Source organism: Engystomops pustulosus, chromosome 3, assembly GCF_040894005.1.
Source record: "Engystomops pustulosus chromosome 3, aEngPut4.maternal, whole genome shotgun sequence".
In the NCBI taxonomy this organism is placed as follows: Eukaryota; Metazoa; Chordata; class Amphibia; order Anura; family Leptodactylidae; genus Engystomops; species Engystomops pustulosus.
Window position 1 is genome coordinate 24,387,703 of NC_092413.1, and position 24,352 is coordinate 24,412,054.

General features: G+C 44.1%; 1 protein-coding gene across 1 annotated transcript; it reads right to left on the reverse strand.

Moving 5' to 3' along the window:
* Positions 1-1,817: 1,817 nt before the first annotated feature.
* On the reverse strand, positions 1,818-23,623 carry LOC140120426 (uncharacterized). Its single transcript, XM_072139480.1, has 12 exons — positions 23,416-23,623; positions 22,503-22,655; positions 20,883-21,058; positions 19,405-19,597; positions 19,181-19,300; positions 18,211-18,327; positions 13,257-13,277; positions 12,471-12,556; positions 9,837-10,020; positions 8,205-8,330; positions 6,116-6,272; positions 1,818-3,539 (listed from the first exon to the last, which is right to left on the reverse strand). Exons 1-12 carry the CDS (start codon positions 23,570-23,572, stop codon positions 3,410-3,412), a joined length of 1,620 nt encoding a protein of 539 aa, XP_071995581.1. The 5' UTR covers positions 23,573-23,623; the 3' UTR covers positions 1,818-3,409.
* Between the last annotated feature and the right edge of the window lie 729 nt (positions 23,624-24,352).

Below are 24,352 nucleotides of genomic sequence, written 5' to 3' on the forward strand. Positions count from 1 at the left end.
TGCTGTAGCAGCTTCTGCTTAAATATTGCAACAGTTACGTGTAGTAGAGGGGAGGAGTTGTGCTGGGAAGAGATCTCACAAACCACAGTGTTACAAGTCTAGCTACAATACTGGAATATAAGTGCATCTTCCCAGTCCTGCTGCTGCTAACAACATGCACACAGTTATGATTGCACAGATCCCCAGGTATGCTCCCTCACAATGTCTACATCTTTGTACAGTCAAAACTGCTGACAGATTCCCTCTGAAAAAACCCTTCCATAAAACTGTAGCAAGCAACCAGTGCCAGGCAGCTGCTGCTATAGCAGAGAAGATCCTAAGGTGCATTCATAAAGATTATACAAGACACATAACAGCTATGTGTACTTTAGACCTAGTGGAGTATGATTATATATATATACCAATATGTGGAATTACAAAAACATTTCTATATATCAGCTCACCTATTATCTAACATATGTATCATTAAAGAAAATTTTCCAACAAGATCCATCATGATAAAACACTGATGCTTACTTATAGATCCAGGCACCGTGACTCTGTAGTAATCTTCTTATATTTGTTATCCATGGCCTCCTTCCTTCTAAAATCAAATTAAGCTGTGAGCCTGAAGGGCTCCTACGGTGTGTTACTAGAGCTCCTCTGTGCTGCAGATTCACAGGCTGTTACACTGTGCAGGAGCACTTTCCGCTCCTACTGTGTGCTGTGTTTCTCTACTGCTTTGAGATTACATCAGGCAAAGGAAGGTGGAACTGCTGGGAGAGCAGGGGGGTGGAGCTACAGCACAGAGGGGCTCTGGTAACACTCACCAGAGCCATTCCGGCTCATTAGCAGAATTGTAAAAGTTGATTTTAGTGAGAAGGAGGCCAAGGATAACACATATAAGAAGATACCATAGTCACAGTGCTTGGATCTATGAGTAATGTCCCTGGTTTATCATGATGGATTTTTGTGCTAGATTTCCTTTCATACATATGATGATGTTAGCAGTTTGTAGCAGAGTTTACTCGATACAACGTGTCACTTGTTATCTCATTGTATGAAGACCTGCATTTTTCTGTCCATGAATATTTTGCATTGTGTTGGCTTCATTATGTCATTGTTAGAGTTACATTATCTTCTGCTTTCCAAACCAAGGGAAGGAAACTAATGGAAATATTCCCTGTACAAGCCGTGATGTGTGGGCATAATACAATGAGAACGACATGAACAAAGAGCTTCTCTGGTCGAACATACAACTTAGGTCCATCTCACCAAGGCCTCATGCACGCCCCATGTTATCTTCCCGTATGTAATAAGAATAATATGGCATTTACAGGGCAAGATTTCCTTTTATATTGGGCAAGGGCTGAGGTTTTCCTAGTTGTAAAGTGAGATACTTATTAACCCTTTACACAGGGGCATAACTACAATGGTAGTAGCCATAGCAGTTGCTATGAGGCCCACAGTGTCACGGGACCCCAAAAATGGCGGATGTGCATTATCATATACATATTATGCTGCACATTGTACAGTACAGACGGTCCCCTACTTAAGGACACCTGACTTACAGATGACCCCAAGTTAAAGACGGACCCCTCTGCCCACTGTGACCTCTGGTGAAGTCTCTGGATGTTACTATAGTCCCAGGTGGCAATAATCAGCTGTAAGGTGTCTGCAATGAAGCTTTATTGATAATCCTTGGTCCAATTACAGCCAAAAAATTTGAAGCTCCAATTGTCACTGGGGCAAAAAAATGTTTTGTCTGGAACTACAATTATAAAATATACAGTTTTGACTTACATACAAATTCAACTTAAGAACAAACCTACGGACCCTATCTTGCCCTGCTTCTCCAAGCTATGCCACTGCCTTTACATAGCATAAATGAGTAGAACAGTGTGAGGAATGACCCTATATTTGGACATCAGGTGACTTGTATTCTGTATGGTATCAGTTTTCCCCTCTGCAGGCTGTATGTGTCATTTGCAGTTTTCCCTGAGCTGGTGGTGGGGGACTGGCTGCCATGAGGTCTCCCATACACTGCACACAGGAAGACAATCTGCTCCAAAATTCTTACTCACTTTTAATAATGAGTCATATAGGGAATGAGTGGAGAAGAATCTTCTCCAATAAAGTTTCTCTTTTTTGGAAGTATCCTCAGGATCCTATAGGATATTGTGGATCTGCACTGATGTGAATAAATCACTTGGGGTGAACAAGAAACTTACTGTTTACCCAGAGCAGCCTTTATCTGTGTCTCTCCTCTCTCACCCAGCTTCGGCTCATTGCACCCCCTCTCTCCATAGATGTCAATGTAATCTTATATCTCTTGTTGTCCAGTCAGTCTTGCTCTATTAGAATGAATTCACCAGAGATTTGTGCAAGTAAACTATATCTACAGGTTATTTAAAAGTAAGCCCTACCCCGAAAATTAACTCTGCGTACAGACAGCTAACAGTTCTGGTGTCCTTTTAAAGAGGAGAAAACTGCTGTTTAATACCACACAAGGATTGTGTTTCTATGTGCCACAGAACCGGAGATGGAGTTACTGTAAGGAGTGTAACTTTATCTACAGATATCTCCAATTCTGTTGCGCCTAGAAACATAATCCTTATGTGATACTAAAGAGGAGATTCTCCTCTTTAAAATTACAATATAGTAAAGAAGATGTCACTGTTTAAAATCTGCTCCTTTTCCAGCCTTTTGGAAAAGTATAACATAAGATTCCTAACATGGGACCAATGACCACCAGGAAGTGATCAAAAAATAAAGTACTGATTGATACAAGTACGTAAGGAAACTGTGACTTTTTATTATTCAGTAGATAATGGGGGTCATTTACTAAGGGCCCGATTTGGGGTTTCCCGACATGTTACCCGAATATTTCCGATTTGCACCGATTTTCCCTGTATTGCCCCGGGATTTTGGCGCACGCGATCGGATTGTGGCGCATCGGCGCCGGCATGCATGCAACGGAAATCGGGGGGTGTGGCCGAACGAAAACTCGACGGATTCGGAAAAACCGCCGCATTTAAAAAAAAAAAAGGGTTGCGGGACTCGCGCTTACCTTCACCAGGAATAGGATCTTCAGGGCATTCAGGCGGGCCTCGGGGAACTTCAGCGCAGCAGCGCCACCTGGTGGACGTCGGAGGAACTACCTTAGTGAATCGCCGGAAGACCCGAATCCACCGCAGAGAACGCGCCGCTGGATCGAGAATGGGCCGGGTAAGTAATGCCCCAAAATGTTTAGCTGAACCTGGAAAATCATTTTATGGACTGTAATAGAGTTTTTTTCATCTTTATGGCACTCTAGTGACTGAGGTATCACGTTGCTCTATAACTTCAGGAGATGTATATAACAATTGTTTTTCTTTTCCTGTTCTTTCATGATCGTGATGTTTTTTACATAATTAGATGTTCTTTATTGTCAATGTGGTGATGGAGACATAGGAGGAAGGAAGTGAACCTTGTAGAAATAGATGGGCTCAGGGCAGGTAATCGGAGGGCCACAGGTGTTCTGGTCCGACACTATGCTTTCATCCGGTGCTGAGGCAATGCTGTAAAATAGAGATTTTTTGTGATTAAGAGCTGAGCTGTAATACTTCAACACGGCCACAACATTGTGGATGGAGCTGTTTGCTTTTAGCTATATACACTGAATAGTTCTTGTACTAAGAGCAGCTTTTCTAAGTGTTGGACCCCACTAACTTCATTTTAATTACCAAACTGCTTCCATGATGCAAATTTCACGTGGGTTAGGTATAAGATTAAATATTAAAGGGGTTGTATCAAGTTATCAACTATCCAGTGGATAAAAAGATAATCAGTAAGGGTCCGACTTCTGGGACCCTCAGCAATGATTACTATACAGCATCAGGAAGGAGGTGAGAGGTCACAATGTGAGGGGAGGAAAAGAGGGGTCACAATGTGAGGGGAGGAGAAGAGAGGTCACAATGTGAGGGGAGGAGAAGAGGGGCCACAATGTGAGGGGAGGAGAAGAGAGGTCACAATGTGAGGGGAGGAGAAGAGGGGCCACAATGTGAGGGGAGGAGAAGAGAGGTCACAATGTGAGGGGAGGAGAAGAGGGGTCACAATGTGAGGGGAGGAGAAGAGGGGTCACAATGTGAGGGGAGGAGAAGAGGGGTCACAATGTGAGGGGAGGAAAAGAGGGGTCACAATGTAAGGAGGAGGAGAAGAGGGGTCACAATGTGAGGGGAGGAGAAGAGGGGTCACAATGTGAGGGGAGGAGAAGAGGGGCCACAATGTGAGGAGGAGGAGAAGAGAGGTCACAATGTGAGGGGAGGAGAAGAGGGGTCACAATGTGAGGGGAGGAGAAGAGAGGTCACAATGTGAGGGGAGGAGAAGAGGGGTCACAATGTGAGGGGAGGAGAAGAGGGGCCACAATGTGAGGGGAGGAGAAGAGGGGCCACAATGTGAGGGGAGGAGAAGAGAGGTCACAATGTGAGGGGAGGAGAAGAGGGGTCACAATGTGAGGGGAGGAAAAGAGGGGTCACAATGTAAGGAGGAGGAGAAGAGGGGTCACAATGTGAGGAGGAGGAGAAGAGGGGTCACAATGTGAGGGGAGGAGAAGAGGGGCCACAATGTGAGGGGAGGAGAAGAGGGGCCACAATGTGAGGGGAGGAGAAGAGAGGTCACAATGTGAGGGGAGGAGAAGAGGGGTCACAATGTGAGGGGAGGAAAAGAGGGGTCACAATGTAAGGAGGAGGAGAAGAGGGGTCACAATGTGAGGAGGAGGAGAAGAGGGGTCACAATGTGAGGGGAGGAGAAGAGGGGTCACAATGTGAGGGGAGGAGAAGAGAGGCCACAATGTGAGGGGAGGAGAAGAGGGGTCACAATGTGAGGGGAGGAGAAGAGGGGTCACAATGTGAGGGGAGGAGAAGAGGGGTCACAATGTGAGGGGAGGAGAAGAGGGGTCACAATGTGAGGGGAGGAGAAGAGGGGTCACAATGTGAGGGAAGGAGAAGAGGGGCCACAATGTGAGGGGAGGAGAAGAGGGGTCACAATGTGAGGGGAGGAGAAGAGGGGTCACAATGTGAGGGGAGGACAAGAGAGGTCACAATGTGAGGGGAGGAGAAGAGGGGTCACAATGTGAGGGGAGGAGAAGAGGGGTCACAATGTCAGGCGGAGGAGAAGAGGGGTCACAATGTGAGGGGAGGAGAAGAGGGGTCACAATGTGAGGGGAGGAGAAGAGGGGTCACAATGTGAGGGGAGGAGAAGAGGGGTCACAATGTGAGGGGAGGAGAAGAGGGGTCACAATGTGAGGAGGAGGAGAAGAGGGGTCACAATGTGAGGGGAGGAGAGGAGGGGTCACAATGTCAGGAAGAGGAGAAGAGGGGTCACAATGTGAGGGGAGTAGTAGAGGGGCCACAATATGAGGGGAGTAGGAGAAGGGCCACAATGTGAGGGGAGTAGTAGAGGGCCCACAATATGAGGGGAGTAGGAGAGGGGCCACAATGTGAGGGGAGTAGTAGAGGGGCCACAATATGAGCGGAGTAGGAGAGGGGCCACAATGTGAGGGGAGTAGTAGAGGGGCCACAATATGAGCGGAGTAGGAGAGGGGCCACAATGTGAGGGGAGTAGTAGAGGGGCCACAATATGAGGGGAGTAGTAGAGGGGCCACAATATGAGGGGAGGAGGAGAGGGGTCACAATATGGCGAGGAGGAGAGGGGTCACAATATGGCGAGGAGGAGAGGGGCCAAAATGAGAGGGGAAAGTACTTGGGCCACAAATGAGAAGATGGTGGAGAGGGGTCAAAAGGGGGCCACAATGTAGGATGGGAGGGGGGGTCACAATATTGGGGGGGGGGGGGTTCAAAGTACTGAAAACTATAGCATTATAAGTGGGGGCAAAAAGTAAAGGGTACATTATACAGTTTGGGGGTGGCATTATACTAGTAGAAATCATGAATATTGGTAATTTACTGTATCTAAGTGAGGAAGGATAAGGGGAGTTGTAATGGGCACGGTTTAGGACTAGAAGGTTTTGGCGTTGTGTTGCACTTCTTTTGTCCCTCCTTCCCTAGTCTAAATAATCTGCCCCCTGTTGATAATAAAGCACTTTCTTATAACACCGGCACCATACTTATCCAGCAGGGGTGAGATCAGTACGTACACGGCTTCTCCAGTTTTCTTCTTGAAACAGAGGCAGTAGATAAAAAGCAGTAAGAGCAGGAGAAGCGGCAATCCAAAGCCCAGCACCAGGCCCAGGATGAGGTTGTTCCTTTCATAGGAATTAGCTATATCTATCAGGGCTTCGTCGGTCCTAGAAACTTTACAAGTGAAAAGAGAGAATTTATTAGAATGATTTTAGTTACCTTATATACTCGAGTATAAGCCTAGTTTTTCAGCACAAAATTTGTGCTCAAAAACCCTAACTCGGCTTATACTCGAGTCAACTAAAAAAATAAAGACAAAACTCACCTTTCTGATGTCACCCGTAGGTCCTCTTCTGTCTGGGACAGTCTGAGACAGAAGAGGACCTATGGGGGACGTCGGAAAGATGAGTACAGTGTTATTTATTTTTTTCCTACTACAGGGGCTGGGCAGGCTGTATGCTACAGGGGCTGGCAGACTATATACTGGGAGGCTGTAACCAATGCATTTCCCACCCTCGGCTTATACTCGAGTCAATAGGTTTTCCCAGTTTTTTGTGTTGAAATTAGGGGTCTCGGCTTATACTTGGGTCGGCTTATACTCGAGTATATACGGGTATCTAAATGTAGATGAAAACAGTTCAACCTGAATTTGCTGGTTCTGTGCCAGAAATTGGGGACTGTCCCGCCAAAGTTGGAATAGTTTACATTGCAACTGTGCCACAGCTTTTGCACACTCCTACCTCCTCTCCATAGACAATGGCCCAGATTTATTAACATTTTTGCACCAGTTTTCTGGTGTGCTTAAAACATAAATCCATGTGGAAACTGCTTGCACAGGTATGTATGAAGCGTTTTGCGCCAGTATGCGTCGCAGCTGGACTGTGTTCGCCGTGGCACAAAACTGTGCACCTAATGGGGCATTGCGGTGCTGATTTACTCTGGCCGCCACATTTAAGTCCCAACATATGTGGCACATGTCCATAAAACTGAGTGCAACATAAAAAAAACTGGTGCACTCAGTTTAAGTGCTTTTGGAACACGCAGGGTGCGTCAGATTAGTGCGCCGGTCTTCAATAATCTGCAACACATTGCACATTAGTGGGGCATACTGCACTACATGCACTACATGCAGTCTGACACCTATTTGACATTTTAGAATGACTTTATAGTCAACACCATCTCTGCCCTCAGGAAGGAGCCTCAAAACAAGCTCCACATACCAGGCAGCTCAGTCATACTTTACATCTCACAGCAGACAGCTCAGTATAATACAGCTCAATGCAGCTTTTCTCACTTATTCATGCCCCCTCCCTCAGCCACACAATCTCTAATCTCAAAGCAGACAGCTCAGTATACTACAGCTCAATGCTGCTTTCCTCCATCAGCCACCTCCCCTCTCTCAGCCACACAATCTCACAGCAGACAGCTCAGTATAATACAGCTCAATGCTGCTTTCCTCCCTCATTCATGCCCCCTCCCTCAGCCACACAATCTGTAATCTCACAGCAGACAGCTCAGTATAATACAGCTCAATGCTGCTTTTCTCACTTATTCATGCCCCCTCCCTCAGCCACACAATCTCTAATCTCACAGCAGACAGCTCAGTATAATACAGCTCAATGCTGCTTTCCTTCCTTGCCCACACCCCTCCCATCTCACAGCAGACACCTCAGTGTGATACAGCTATATGCTGCTTCCCTTCCTCAGTCTATCACATCCCCTCACAGCAGAAAGTAGTGCCTCTGAATACCAAAGCAGTGTCCATAGGTCAGTCTGAGAACCTAGCTACTATTAGGCTACTTTCACATTGATGTGTGCTGTGTGAGGTGGGGCACGTCCGCACTAACTAATTGCGGCACGCTCATACTAACCGGGGAAGATATAGACTGCTCTATCTACAACCCCCTGTTACGGTATGATGGGAAATAGGTCCATCAAAATGGATTTGCCCATTGAAGGGCATAAGACCACACGTAACTTGTACCGCAGCAGGGGCAGGTTGCATACGTCTGTTCTCACACGTTAGAGCGTCTCATACAGTAGCACTACTTATGTCATCATATGAGATTAAAAATAAACATTTTACACAACAGAAGAATCACCTACCAGACACACAGTTGTTCCCCTCTAGCTTGATGCTGGAATTACAGATACATCTGTATCCTCCGTAGGTATTCTCACACAGTGAGGTGTTACTGCACTTATCCTCAATGGCAGCACATTCATCCACATCTAGATGGGAAGTAATTGTGAGAACATTGTTCTATTATTATGTGGGGATAGAAAGGCATCTGTGTTGTAATAATTAGATGAGGTCTTGGTGCATGAGTATTATATGTAGGCCCTCCTAGTGCTGAAATGGGACCGGTTTTATAAATCCTTTAGAACTATTTGTTTTTTACCTACTAGCTATTTATGGGATAAGTAATTAATTAATAGGGCAGCACAGTGGCTCAGTGGCTAGCACTACAGCCTTGCAGCACTGGGGATCTGGGTTCAAGTTTCAGGGTCAACATTTGCAAAGAGTTTTTATGTTCTCTCTGTGTTTGTGTGGGTTTCCTCCGGGTCCTCCAGTTTCTTCCCACACTCCAAAATGTACTGGTAGGTTGATTAGATTGTGAGGACCATTGGGGACAGGGACTGATTTGTCAAGCTCTGTGCAGCGCTGTGTAATCGGTGCGCCAAGAAATAAAGGATTTATTATTATTAATAATGAGATGAGGGGGATCTGACACTCAGGACCCCCACCCAATCAAAGGATCGAGCTGGGAAACAACCCTATAAAGCTCGGTTCCCATCTCATTTCTGGAGTGTATGACTAGAGGACTCTATCCTTACTATCTAAAAAGGGGCATATTGTAAATCGAAGGAAAATATCAGGTTTATTTTAGACGTGCTGTCCCAATAACTGGTGTAACAATATTTCTCAATTCATTTAGTTTTATCAATCAAGACAAAAATGGACTACAGGTTTTGGGGCTGAACTATACCCTTTATCAGGTGCTAGGGACTCATACATACGGTGGTTGGATACTGGGAATGGAAGTCCCTCTAGAAGAGATAGTAGGCAGACGGCCATACATCTTGGTCCAGAAGCATGACGGATGATCTCCACCCAACCCACCACCCAGTGTATGACTCACTAGAGCCAAAAAGATGCAAATCACCAGCTGCAAAATGTCTTTTGCGTCCAATCTTTATTCATACAATGGAAAAGTTTCACAATAAAATCGGATGGTATTCATGGTATCACCATATGGACCAGCGAGGAAATATCCTACGCGTTTTGAGTGTTTGAGATACTCTTAATCATGCCATGATTAATCTACTGCTGTATCTATGGAATCCTGGCCTGTAGAGCCACCGGATGATCCTCCGGTACTCCGGTGGGCCAGTCCAACACTGGCCATACATGTTCTCTTTCTCTCTCAAAGGACATAATCCAACATGGTGGGTGGTTTGAGTAGCCTTGAGCCCCCCCCAAGAGCCTCAGACCCCAGGCAGGTGCTCAAAACACCCATAATTTCACCCACTATTGCTATTTTGGCATCCAAGAGATATATATATATATATATATATATGGGAGCTTTCTTGGTGCATACACTAAACCTATGCATACAGATCAATATTTAAGCAGGTTTAATGGAGCAGTCATTACAATGGTGCCTCCAAATATTACGTGTCTATACTGTAGTATATACCAAGTAACACACATTTATTAGCCACTTAGGTCTTTACCTTCTACTGATGACAAATTGAACTGATAGTAGTTTTGCACCCGAGCGAAATAATCCTTAATAAACCAGTGCGGGGTGTCGCTGGAGACATTGATCCGGTACTCGTATAATCCAGACCCGGTCACATTCATGAACTGTAGGTTGTAGAACTTGTTGTCGAACCCAAGTGCCAAAATATCCTTCAGCTTTTATAAATTCAGAAAAGAATCATTACATTCTTCACAATTGTATCTCGTCTCATGCAGATATGATATACAGGGAGGCAACAATGGGAGAGATGATACGAGAAATGAGAGGAAGATGGAAGACACGGGGGGAGGGGGGGGGGGGGGGTCAAGGGCTCGTCTGGTCCTTATTTCACTGGCAGCTGTTCCAGCATAAGACAGAGGGTGAAATGCTGAAACGTGGATCCCTACTTCAGCCTCCATATCTGTCAAAATTTTTAAAAATTCAACTCCAGTGGTACGACTGCCTCAATGCAAAGTCTTTACCAGACCGCTGTAAAATCCTGATGTGCTGGTCGTTAAGGTGTTAAATTTAAAGGGGGGGGCATTGTATGTAAATTCTTTGGGGGCACTGTATATAATTTAATGGGGCACTGTTCCAAATTCTCTAGGAGGGCACTGTATTTAAATGAATGGGGCAATGTTCTGTAGAAGGGCACTGTATCTAAATTTATGGGGTACTTTTTCTAAATTCTCTAGGTACTGTATATCATTTAATTGGGCACTGTATCAAAATTCTAGAGAAGGAAACTGTATTTAAATAAATTGGGTAATGTTTTTAAACTCTGTAGAGGGGCACTGTACAAAAATTAATGGGGCACTATATCTAAATTGTCTAGGCGGGACTGAAAATAACTTAATGGGACAGTTCTATGTCTATTTTTGGAGCTCCACTGTCCATCAGCTTCATTAAATTGGCTTTGGCCCTTTAGTAAATGTTCTTATGGTCTATTTTCTGCCTGGGATTGTTTTTTAAAAAAGTCTCAAAAAAGTCTCAAAATGCATAAAAATGAGGAACAATGAGACTTTATGCAAAAGTCCCAAGTCATGAATCAGGCTTTGCTCGGTGTTGCACTAGCAGTAGTTGTATGTTTAGGCCAGATTAATCAGGAGGTGTTTATAGTCCTGTGAGATTTTTTAGCAGTGAAAAGTCTCAAAAAACCCTCAATTTGACTACTTTGAGACTTTTTTACACCAAAAAAGTCCTGGAAAACTAATGATAAATAACCCCCTGTATCTCTATTCTCTACTCTAGGAGGGCACTGTATCTAAATTAGCAGGGCACTGTATTTAAATTCTCGAGGGGGTCACTCTATCTAAATTAATGAGGCCCTATATCAAAATTCTCTAGGGGGCACTGTATATAAATTAATGGGAACTGTATGTAAATTTTCTAGGGATGCACTGTATCTAAATTAATAGGGCACTGTTTCTAAATTTTCTAGGGGGCATTGTATATAACTTGATAGTGAACTGTATCTCTATTCTCTAAGAGGGCACTGTATGTAAATTAACAGGGCTCTGTATTTAAATTCTCTAGAGGGGGCTCTATCTAAATTAATAGGGCACAATATAAAAATTCTCTAGGGGGCACTGTATCTAAATTAATTGGCCCCTGTTTCTGAATTCTTTAGGGGGGCACTGCATTTAAACTTTCTAGGGGGGTACTTTATCTACCGTATTTTTCGGACTATAAGGCGCACCGGATTATAAGACGCACCATCAATAAATGCCACCTGCTAAAACGTCTAGGTTCATATATAAGGCGCGCCGGATTATAAGGCGCACCTGATTATAAGGATGAATGTCCAGCAGGTGGAAGACCTTCTGCACAGTTCAAGGCAGCTGTTGTCTGTAAGTGCGGTATATAAGGCGCACTGGACTGTAAGGCTCAAAGGATTTTTTGTGCGCCTTAGGCTACATTCACACTACCGTATGGGGGACGTATATACGGCCGATATACGTCCCCCATAGACAGCAATGGGCGCACGGCATCCTACGGGTGCGGCACCGTACCCGGGAAAAAGATAGGACGTGTCCTATCTTTACCCGTAATATGTCGCCGTGCGCCGTATTACCCTATGGAGAGGGGCGGGGGTGAGCTGCGCTCACCTCCTCCTCCTCTCCCCGTGCACTGCCGTTGCCCACTATGGAACGGTACGGGCGGGCAACAGCAGTGTGAATGTAGCCTTATAGTCCGAAAAATACAGTAAATTAATTGGGCATCTAACTCCTCTATGGGGCGGGGGCACTGTAAATATTGGGGCAAATTTACTTACCCGGCCCATTCGCGATCCAGCGGCGCGTTCTCTGCTCTGGATTCGGGTCCGGCCGAAGGTAGTTCTTCCGCCGTCCACCAGGTGGCGCTGCTGCGCTGAAAGTCATCTCATCGCGCCGGAATGCACCACCTCGGACCAGGTGAAGGTAAGCGCTCCCCAAGCGACACTTTTTCGGTTTTTAAATGCGGCGGTTTTTCCGAATACGTCGGAAACACGTCGGGAAACACGTCGGGAAAACGCGAATCGGGCCCTTAGTAAATGACCCCCATTGTGTTTAGACAAGCTCGTATTTATAGCATCAGCAGAAAACAAGGCTACAAAATATCCTTTTATATCTCACACACAACTTACCTTTTTTTCTTGTTGCTTGGAAAATTCTTGCAGTGAAGCGATGTTACGTGTCTGCCAATTCACAGTGCAATTAAATATATTCCAGCCTATAAATATAATATCCCCAAGGATCATATACAGCATCGATAAAGCATAGATAAACAGCAGCACATATATCTGTACATAGTCCTATATTCTATACAAACATGTGGCTGAATTTAAACATGTTTCTTATTGATTGAAATAGAAAAGAATTTGTATGTGGAAATATATCAATCTATCTACCTAAAATAATCCGGAGCACTCCTGCGTATCAATATTGTATTATTATGTTATATTTATCTCCCTATTTCAGATACAGTAATGTTATTTTTTTAATATTGCCCTTAAAGGGGTTGGCCACTATCATTAAGTTTTTATTAGACCCTAATAGGGCCACCCATATAGTACTTTACACTAGTAAAGCATGCGTAAAGCAGCTGGACTGGTGCGTCACATGACCCTCGGGTAGCAGGATTCAGGACTTCCTGTGAGGTCCCTTGTCCTGCTGCCTTCCTGATGGAGGAGGCCATACGGTCATTACCACTCTCATATCAGTGGTGTGTGGTTGTCCTTGGCTTGCCCCTCCAACCATTTATATGGGGGTGGTGTTCACATCACTGCACAAACATTTCCACGGTAAGTGCTATATTGGTGACCCTGTTTTGTACTTACCCTAGTAAAGTTTTTTGATAGTGGAGAACCCCTTTAAACCAACATTAATAGTGTAAAACAAGTGAAAATAATCATAATAATTTCCATTCTTACCTGGTGGATTTGCAGAATTACCTAAAAAGAAATAACATTTCAACTTTAATATTTTATCCAGAAGTCAGAAGTTATAATGTATTTAAACTAGAAGTTTACATACACTATTTAAAAAGACAAATCCGACATGAAATCAGAATAAACCTTTTCTGTTTTTAGTCGGTTAAGATTATCAAAATTATTTGTATTTGCCAAATGCCAGAATAATGAGAGAAAGAGAATTTTTCATGTGGTCAACGGCTTGAGAAAGCGCGTCTTAGCGCGAAACGGCCCGTCGCCTGGTCCCGCTCTTCTCTGTACTGCACCTCGCTCCAATAAAGATAGTTCATCACGTTGGTGAGTGCCACCTTCCTTTTTCTTTGGAATAGAATTTTTCATGTATTATTACTTTCTGCCAAATCAAAAGTTTACACTGAGGTTACTATGCCTTTAAACTACTTGGGACATCCCATATGATAATGTCATGTTTTTGGAAGCTTCTGATTGGTAAGAAATCAGCCAAGATATCAGGAAGAGAATTGTGACCTTGAACAAGTCTGGTACATTCTTGGGTGCAATTTCCAAAAACTTTAACATGCCTAGTTCATCTGTACAAACAGTTATACAAACAAGATGGCAACGTCCAGCCATCTCCCAGAGATGAACGTGCTTTTGTCCGAAATGTGCATATCAACCCAAGAACAAAAACAAAAGACCTTGTGAAGATGCTGAAGCTGTTAAGAGTGTGTCATTATCCACAGTGATACGAGTCCTGTATCCACATAGGCTAAAGGATCACCTTGCCAGGAAGAAGTAAATGCACAGAAACAAAGACTTTCATTTTGGAGACACATCCTGTGTTCTGATGGAACTAAAATTGAGCTGTTCGGTCATATTGTCCGTTGAAACAAAAGAAAAAGGGAGACGCTTGAGAACATCATCCCAACTGTGACACACAGGGGGCAGCATCATATTGTGGAGGAACTGTGGCACTCCACCCTATAGATCAGTGGTGGCGAACCTATGGCACGGGTGCCAGAGGTGGCACTCGGAGCCCTTTCTGTGGGCACTCAGGCCATCACCAGAGAGGACTCCAGGTATCTTCCTACAGTCCCAGACAGACCAGGACTTGCTGTGCACAGAGCTATTTTAGAGTGGCAGTGCTACCTGGGACTACTGGGGGAGTGGGAAGGGGCGGACAGATCTGGATTATCATTGTAGCTCCTGCTCCGGCCCTGACAATGCTTCCTGTTTATGGGACCCTGGAGGGAAGCTACAATGATCATCCAAATTTCTTCTATTTTCTGCTTTATTGGTGTCCTGATGAATGAAAGCTGTGACAGAGCAGGGAGTATAAATCACAAATTAAATTTCTGTGCTGGCACTTTGCGATAAATAAGTGGGTCTTGGTTGTAGTTTGGGCACTTGGTCACTAAAAGGTTCGCCATCACTGCTATAGATGCATCATGAGGAAAGAACGTTATGGGGCAAAATTGCAGCAACAATGTAGCAGCTGAAGGGTAATCAGTTAAAATACGAATTTTATTGAAAAAAAACCTCTAAAAACACTAATACTTATACTCACTCAAAGGATGAGACAGGACACACACTCCAGACAACACCCTGTGTGAACATAAGGCTTGAGATGTGGGTGAAGGCACTGCTCCCCACTTCCATCATTGCATCACCATCTCATTTCATCTGATCTATGGGCTACCTATGTAATCTTGACTCTCCCTCTGTTGAGACTTTAGGTTGAAACGCGTCAGGGAGGTGTGATTTTTTTTGTAGTACAAGGGCTAGTTTTGGGACTGCTCTTGTAAGGGCGGGAGTCTTTTGGGTGTTAGGGCAAGTCCTCCTGCTTCACGTTTTAGGGCACAATTAGAAGGCCCCGCCCCAGCCCTGCATCAGCGACTGGTATCAAATATTAGTATGGTAAGATTGATTCTATTTGGGTGTAGTTTATTATTAGGCACCCGGGGTAGGTACCCTCTCTACCAATGCATCTCTTGCCCTACACCTGTTGCACCAGTCACTACTGATGTTTTATATATAATCATTTGACTTGAGCCAGACATAGTTTTGTAACAGTGTTTATTGCACTCTATTGCAGGGGCATCTCCTGTCTCGTCCTTTGAGTGAGTATAAGTAATAGTGCTTTTAGAGTTTTTTTTCAATAAAATTAGTATTTTAACTAATTACCATTCTGCTGCTACATTAATAATCTTTTTGGTACAAGAATTATATCATTTGGATCAATTGCTTCTTGTAAAATTGGAGCAAAAACTCAAGGCATCATCCAGGAAGGTAAAGCTTGGGTGTTAATGGGTCTTTCAAATGGACAATGACCGAAAACTACTGCCAAACTGGTTACACAGTGGCTTAAAGGACATCTACCACCAGGAAGAAGGATTGTAAACCAAGCACACTGACATATTGGTGTGCGCCCCATCTGGCAGGTTCTGCACACACCAGTATGTCAGTGTGCTTGGTTTACTATCCTTCATCCTCATGGTAGATTTCCTTTGGAAAACAAAGTCAATGTTTTGGAGCCATCACAAAGTTCTGATCTCAATCAGAATGAAAAATTTATGGACAAAGCTAAAGAGACAGGTGCCAGCAAGAGGCTACAAACACGGCTCAGCTACACAAGTTCTGTCAACTATTATTAGAAACTTGTGGAAGAAGATCCAGAATGTTTGACCCAAGTCATACAGTGTAATGCACAAGACCGTCAGGGTGACGTATGTACGGCTGCTGGTTTGTGGCCGTACATACGTCTTCCCCTAGATGGTCATGGTACCCGGGCTTGGTACGGTGAGCTCACCGTTGCGAGCTGTAGACGCAAAAAGATAGAGCCTGCTCTGTCTTTGGCCGCATCAACGGTCATGCAGCTACTATTTTCCATGGAGCGCGGCGAGGGTGAGCACTCCTCCTCTCCTGTGCACCAACGTACTCCAGCCCGGCTACAATCAGGCGGACATACATTTGTGTGCATTAGGCCTTAGAACAATAGTACCGAATACTAATATAATGTACGGAAACTTCTGACTTAGCAGAAAGTAATAAAATGGCTTACCAAAATTCTCTCTCTCATTATTATCTTTTTATATATTGGCCCAGAGATATAACCTGATGCAATGTGCGTAGTTTTAGTTTGTACAAGTTGTGCCGCACTCTTTTAGTTAATCTGGTCTATTTTCGGGATGCAACACCGTTTGTTTCATGCAAATGTGAACAATAGACTGTCACAGACACAACAATATATCTGGGCCACTGTGTTCAAACAAAGTATTTATTCTCAGTCTTATGGTCAGGGGTGGCGAAACCCACAGGCAAAGTGAGGGAATTGCCCAGGACCCCGCCATTGGCCATCCGGGTGGATGACCAAATGCAGCAAAACCCGGCGCTGGCTGATAACAAAGTGAAACTTATGAAGCAAAAGATGGCAATTATTGTGCCATAAATAGCAGAACCCCGGCTTCCAGAGCGGCTATATCTCACGCTGTGAAAAACGCTTTGCGTCCTGAAAAATCTCACTTTCTATATGGCACTTTATACAGGAACTCCACGGCATAAATTAAAACAAGCAGTGACAGCGAGCGCACGCCACGTACTACGGGAACAATCTGCCGTGAGTGACATGTTGGAACAATTCAGCAATATCTAATGAGCTCTATACAGTCCCCTCCGCTCCCAGCTCTGGATGTGTTACCTGTCACTCTGCTTGTTAAATACACCTAAATGTGCCGAGTAAATGACAATCAGGAACCTGATTAGCTCTGAGTGCCCTAATTATATGGGTTTAGTATAGTGAAAAGAAAAGAGAAACAAAGATGGAGCGGGATGAGCATACACCTGAGATATAGACCACTCATGGGAAAAACAGCTATTCCTCTTGACATTCACATACACATACACACTTGGTTTGGCCTAGCATTCATGTGTTTTAAAAGGGACAGTTTTACCTATAATGAAACACAATGGGGCAGATTTACTTACCCGGTCCTGTCGCAATCCCGTGGTGCGTTTTCCGACTAGGATTGGAGTCTGCCGCGATTCACTAAGATCGTGCGTTCAATTTCCTGCATGTGTTGCTTTCCCGCTGAGGTCTGTCGGAGTTCACCATCTTCTTCCCAGTGCATGTAAGTGCATGGCTTGCGACACAATTTGCTTTTTTAAATTCTGCGGTTTCTCAGAATCAGTTGGTTTGTCAGACGTCCACGCCCCCCAATTGGTGTCGCCAAAAACGGAAAAGGGCAGAACGGAAAAGAATCGCAGAACCCAGAAAATGTGGCGTTCGGACCCTTAGTAAATGTGCCCCAATGGTGGAATGTGGATTTGCTATAGAATGAGATGCTGACCTGCATCCCCCTTGTTTGCTTTTAATTGTATTGGCGTCCTCAGAACGCCAATACGATTTAAAGGAAACCTACCATGAGGAATCTACCTTCAAAAGTAGGTCTGATAGTAGACTCCTCCTGCCTGACTCTGCCCTAATCTGTAATTTAATAATCGTGGAACCTAACTTGTTAAAAACTTTATTTTAGTAATATGTTTATTAATTGCAGAGGCTACTGGGGCGTGGAGTAGCCTTAGCTCCCGGTGCCCGGCCAGGCTAGTACACGCCCCCACAGCCTCTGTAGTTAATTTACATATTACTAAAATAAAGTTTTTAACAAATTAGGTTCCAGGATTATTAAATTACAGATTAGGGCAGAGGCAGAAAGGAGGAACCTACCATCAGACCTACCGTGTAGATTCTGCTAGTAGATTCCTTATGGTAGTTTTCCTTTAAAGCAATGGCAAAGCAGGAAGCGATAAATATCTGTCATTTTGAAGAGAAGTTGATCATTACAAGGGCTCGCAAACCTTTGATTGGGGCTCAATTCAATTTTTGGCCAAAATCTGTTGATCCAATGTAGTCCATAAAGCTATTGAGGAATTTTTTTTTTTAACCTTTACTGTAACTTACCACATTGTGAGTCCTCAACACCTTTGTAGAGACACGAGCATCTGTACGAGCCGGGGCTATTGATGCATTCAAATTTGGCATTTGGACAGGCATACAAACTTTGGCACTCATTAATGTCTGGAATGTAGAGCAAAATAAATATAAAATATAAAAAAAATATTGATAGGTATTTTTGAATATGCAACAACTTATTACATAGGTGGGGTATGGCCCAAGGGTAGGATAACTAAAATGATCTATTTAACATAGGAAATGTCTACCACGTTTGACATTCACCTCTATTTTCTTTTGTGACAAGAGATGCTTTGGTAAGCGCCTTTAACTGGATATATATAGCATCAGGGGTGATCCCAAACTCTCTGTTGCCGGTGGCGAATTATATAATGGCACCCCCTTTTGCCCCTTCCTGTAGTAATACAACAGGTTATATTTTAGCAATCAGCTTCTCCATGCTGACATGGGGTGTTAAGAAATACTATTTTTAAGTGGGAGGTCCTGCTTTGTAGCAGGTGACTGTGCTCCTGATGCCGCCCCCCTATTCTGCTGCAGGTGGTGCTGCCTGAGGCAAAAGGCTTAACTTGCCTCTTTCCTATGTAGAATGTTTGATCAATAAGATCTAATATCCAGGAATATACGTGAATCTTCCGATAAGAAAAAATTGCACGTCCAAATGGGTACGCTTCACCTGCATCTAAGAGGTCCAATATAATGTGGCCCACCGGAGGCTTCTCTGATTCTATGGTGGGCCTTCCATACTATATTTGTCATCCCATCTGATAGGAAACTATTCTATAGTCGCAAAAGTAATACCTGATTCCCAATCAAACTCTTTCCTGTAATAAAGGGGTAAAGGGTCCTCTTTTCTGAAGCACCTATCAGCCTTGGTTTATTTAAAGATACCCCAATGCCAACCGCTTTTATGGGGGTCATCCAGCGCTGAAACAAGTTGTTGCTAATGGATTTTCCATACCTGAGCAATTTTTGCCATCTCCGGTGAATCCCAGTCTACAACGACACGTGTATGAAGTGTTGGATCTGATGCATTCTGCATTGTCATGGCAAGGGAAGGGATAAGGAGGCAAACACAGATCTGCAGATAACAGATGCATCAGATATTAGATATGTAAGTGGTACCACAATGTACTGCACCACAACAGATGATGGCGCTATACTGCGTGTACATACACATCTTACCATATAGAAAGCACTTCTCTCCATCCATACCACTGGCCACGGTGCCGGCAGGGCAGGTGCTACACGTATATTGGGATCCTGTCTTTTGATTTAGACAAGGCACATCAGGAAAACATGGTTCCCCTTGACAAGGTTTTGATTGACTTGAGCAAAATGTTCCTGAGAAGCCAAGTGGACAGATACAGCCAACAACCTGAAGAGAGAATGTGACTTTTAGCTTCAGTGTATAAATAATTATTTTGCCTTTAGTTGGAATTTTACTATAATTTGGGAGAGATTTATCAGAAGTGTCTGAAAGCAGAACAACCAATCAGAGCTCAGCTTTCATTTTTACCTCAGACACTTCTGATAAGTGTCTCCTCTATATATCTTCCCATAATCTCACTTTGGGATGAAAAGAAATTGTAGGAAACACATGTAATTATTAAGATAATTAAAGAATAATGCAGATCATTCCCAAGTACCAGCAAGATATTAGAGAGATGTTAAAGGACATTTACCACCACAATTAGGGGTGGTAGACTGTCCCCAAACGTATGCTTGTTACCTTAGGGGTGACGGGGGACTGCTGCTGGCATGCTCCAGGCCGTCTTCTATACCGAAATTTAATATAAAGTTTATGCAAATGAGCCTGAGGCGCTCACCATTCCGCTAGCTGAGCGCCTCCTTGCTCCGTCGGAACATAATTTATGCACGTCCCCTCATTTATATACATCCTCAGAGCCGGCGGAAAGTGCTGCAGACAGCGGGTGACGTCACACGGTTGTCTGCTAATCTCGCGCATGTGCAGCCGCACTTCTCTCCCGCTGGTTGAACAAGGAATATAGTTCATCCATGACTAAGGATGCAGCTAGCGTCTGAAACGCATTGGACGATCCCGATGTATATGTCCATTTTTTTAAACTTGCCATGAATAAAGGAAACAAGTTTTAATCAAACGCCAAGTCTCGGTGGATTTCAGCTGGACCATGTTCATATATGTGGTTTGGGCACATGCGAAAGATTAGCAGACAGCCGTTTGAAGTCACCGGCTGTCTGCGGTGCTTTTCGCCGGCGCCAAAGATGTATATAGATGAGGGGGCGTGCACAAATTATGTTCCAACAGAGCAAGGAGGTGCTCGGCTAGCGGAACGGTGAGCACCTCCGGGTCATTTGCATAAGCTTTATAACTGCATATTTCAGTATAGAAGACAGCCCGGAGCATGCCAGCAGCAGTCCCCCGTCACCCCTAAGGTAACGAGCATACGTTTGGGGACAGTCTACCACCCCTAAATGCGGTAGTCCTTTAATGCTACTGTAAGTCACAGGAGAGGCTGCAGACTGCACCCGATGCAGCAGCGTGCATGTCACAAGAATTAAGGATAAAGTGCAGCTCAGCCTTTTTTATCTCATTCTCATATAAATTGAGAGTGGGATTTCCTGACCACCAAGCTTGAAGTTGTAGGGTGATTATGAGTCCAGTGATAATAAATCGGTACCTGATATTTGCCCTCAAAATAGCTTTCAATGACGATGCTGTAATCACAGGTTCCAACACCGGCGCATTTGCAGACTTGTAGTGTTGGGATAAAGATGGAACCGGAGAGCTGGTCATTCACTTGCAGAACGAGCTGCATCGGACCGGGATCCTGCATAGTCCACGTGAACTGACCATCTGTTAATAAATATATATATATTAAAACTTCCTGGAGCTTGTACTAGAGGCTCCTCCATGAGGGGAAAAAAAGCAGTAGGTCCTCTGAATCTTACCTAATAGGATTTTGAAGGGAACCTGTCATCAGAAATTAACCCAATAAACCACTACCAGTATGTTGTCTAGCAGTTTAACTGCTTCCAGATCATGTCTCTTTCATGGCCCTGTGTGGTGACATCATCCAAAAAATAGTCTTTGAAGTGAGATGTAAATTGGTTGTATAAAGTCAAGGAGGCGGAGAGTTTAGCACTGTCAAGTTCTCCTCACCTCAGAACGTCTCCTCCCCTGTGATTGACGTCATCCACCAGACTCCAACAGATTTGGATAGTGATGGTTATGGGTGCAGGACTATCAATTACAGTGAAGGGACTTTCTGAGGAAGAGAGAGCTTGACTTCAGTGTTAAACTCTCCACCTCCTTGACTTTATACAACCAATTTATATCTCACTTCATAGTTGATTTTCTGGATGATATCACCACACCAGGCCATGAAAGAGACATCATCTAGAAGCTGCTCATCTCCTTCATTACAAACCGATACTGGTTTATAAGGGCAATGCATGATAACAGGTTCCCTTTTAGTTACTGATGAGCAGGGGAGCTTTGCTGTGTAAATGCCTGGCACTAAGGCTGCATTCACACTGCCATGTGGGGGAAATATATACGGGCGACGTATATACGGCATATATATACGTCCCACATAGATGGCAATGGGCACATGGCGCCGTACGAGAGTGGTACGGCGCAGCGCAAATTCGGCACCGTACCGTACCCCGTGAAAAGATAGTAAGTGTCCTATTTTTTCTCGGAATACGGCACCGTGCCCCATGTTACTCTATGGAGAGGGGCGGGGGTGAGCAGCCTCTCCCCGGCGCCGACGTGTGCCCGTCGTGCTACGGTACGGCGGGCACACGTCAGTGTGAACGTAGCCAAAGGGTAAGAATTTTTCAATACATCCCTATTGGTAAAATGATTTGAATCTATTTATAAATACAATAGGCAGTAAAGGAAAAACCCAGGAAATTTGTACCTTCAGTACATCCTGTATGTGCCGTTTTACCGTGACCCATCTGCAGCAATAACCTCCAATGTCAAATCATGAAATAATAAAAATCACTATTATACAGCAGTGGTACAGAACAAGTATTTAGCAGGAGACATGAGATTTGGTTGTCACTTGTTTTAAAATATAAAATGTCAAGAAATGATGTGTAAATGAATGTTAGAATGGAATATAAATATCTCCCAATGTTTCCTGTACATGCCAGAAGTGTACGCGCCATTCTCACAGTCTGCATTGTGACATTTTCCACATTTTTCATACTTCTCCTCCGGTACATTCACTTTCCGTCAATCATCACCTTCTAAGAATTCCACTTATAGACTCTCCATCAAGACGACTTACTCAGGGTAATGAAGGCTCCTGCCGGAATGGGCTTCACAAGTGAGAAAGAAATGCTATCATTATTCGGATCAATTGCCTCGAATGTCGTCTTGAATGTAGCATTTACTCTTAGCTGGAGTAACGCAGGCCCAAGCAATCGTGGGGCACCATTCCCTGCATGAAATAATGAAGTGTATGGAAACAGTGAGATTGGATCACTCTGTAAGATTCTGTCCAAGAAAAAAAACCTATACAGGAATGAGAAGAATATACAGGTAGTAACAGGGCCGCCACTAGGAAGTTTGGGGCCCCTGACTGGCAAATTTTGTGGGCCACCCCCACAGAATGATTATCCAGCCCTGTGTGCACAGTGAGTTCCCTGCACCTGGGAAGGATTTTATGTGACTTAGGGCCCCTTCTCCTCCTCGGGGCCCCATGAACACAGTCACACTAAACCCCCCTGATGGTGGCCCTGGGTAGTAAATCCAATGTGTTTTTCAAGAAGTGCCCCCACTACTATATACTATGAACCCCCCACTGTAAAACATCAACCCATTTCATTACTCCTATATACTATGAATCCCTCTCCCCATAGTTTATAACACACTGTCAGGCCTCATGCACAGATAAGTCCGTGTTCTATCCACTGAATCAACTGATAGCACAGGGATACACATGGCCATGGTTTCCCCGTGTGTGAATCGACTACTGGAGCCGCAAAACTCGGAGAAGGTCCTATTCCTGCCTGTGTTGGAGCTAGTTTCACTTGCCGATGGGTCCATTGTTGGACCACGGGTCCAGGCCAAGGATGAAACTTAAAATACAATAACTCCACCCTGGTATCCAATTTGGCAGAACATCAAACAAAAATAGCTAAAAGCAATTTTAATAATTTACTACCAAAAGGTGAAGACTGAGGTACATCACTGCTTACCATAGAGAGTGGACATCTGCTTGAAGTCATTGAAGTCTTTTCTGGTCTGGAGTCCCAGGGCGCTGCTGTTGGACAGGAGGAGGTCGTGCATGCACTGCAGTAACCCCGCACAGGACTCATTGGTCGAGATTAAGAGCGCCTGTGACACTGAGGTCATTAAGGCCGAAGTTAAGGTTGGTCTGAAAGCTTTCCAGGTCTCCACACTTTGTCTAGATCCAAAAAGACTTTCAGGAGAAGGTACAATCCCTGCAAATCAAAAATGTATAAAGCCAGAAAACTAATGAAATTCCATAAAAGTTAGACACAAAAGTGGAGTCTGGAGTACGGCTTCTAACTAGAGACGCACTGGAGGTGTTTTTCTAGGTTCATGTCAACTAATTAAGACCCTCCTCATAAAGAAAGTCCAGCTCATCACCACTTTTAATATTTACATATTTGGTGAAGGTCTACGTTCATGGGTGGCAACAGAAATGAAGCAAACTTTCTTGTACCTGGGCCAAAGTTCTGGAATATCAATGGCACTCAGAAGTGTGCACCAAATTCAGCTGCCCATGCAGCAGAGCTCATCCAGCTCCTCTAAAAAAGCATACAAATCCCAGTCACATAGAGGCCCCTGGTCCTGGGCTGAAGATGCTACCACAACAGATAGCCACAGACCTGTTATTTATTTCAAAGATTTTGTTGCCAGTCTGTTACCCCAATTCTGCTCTCTTTTTCTTTGCTTTACCTTGCTGATCCTTGGGGGTAGATACGGCCTTCCGTAGGACATAGTCTAACCATGAAAACCATGACTTTTCAATTATATATACATTTTCAAGAGGAATAAAATAGGGACAACACATGAATTATAAAAAAAGGGGGGGGGAATACTAGTACTTTATAAATCAAACACGTTGTTGGGAAATGTATTGTGATTTAAATACATTTCTTCTGGTCC

Bases quoted from the DNA above. Each gene is read 5' to 3' on its own strand.
- LOC140120426 (XM_072139480.1), bottom strand. From the start codon at position 23,572: ATGACCTCAGTGTCACAGGCGCTCTTAATCTCGACCAATGAGTCCTGT. The intron at 19,598-20,882 runs GTACCGATTTAT...TTCTCTCTTCAG, and splicing joins ATTTTGAGGGCAAATATCAG to GTTGTTGGCTGTATCTGTCC. The intron at 3,540-6,115 runs GTACGTACTGAT...TCTATTTTACAG, and splicing joins AAGAAAACTGGAGAAGCCGT to CATTGCCTCAGCACCGGATG.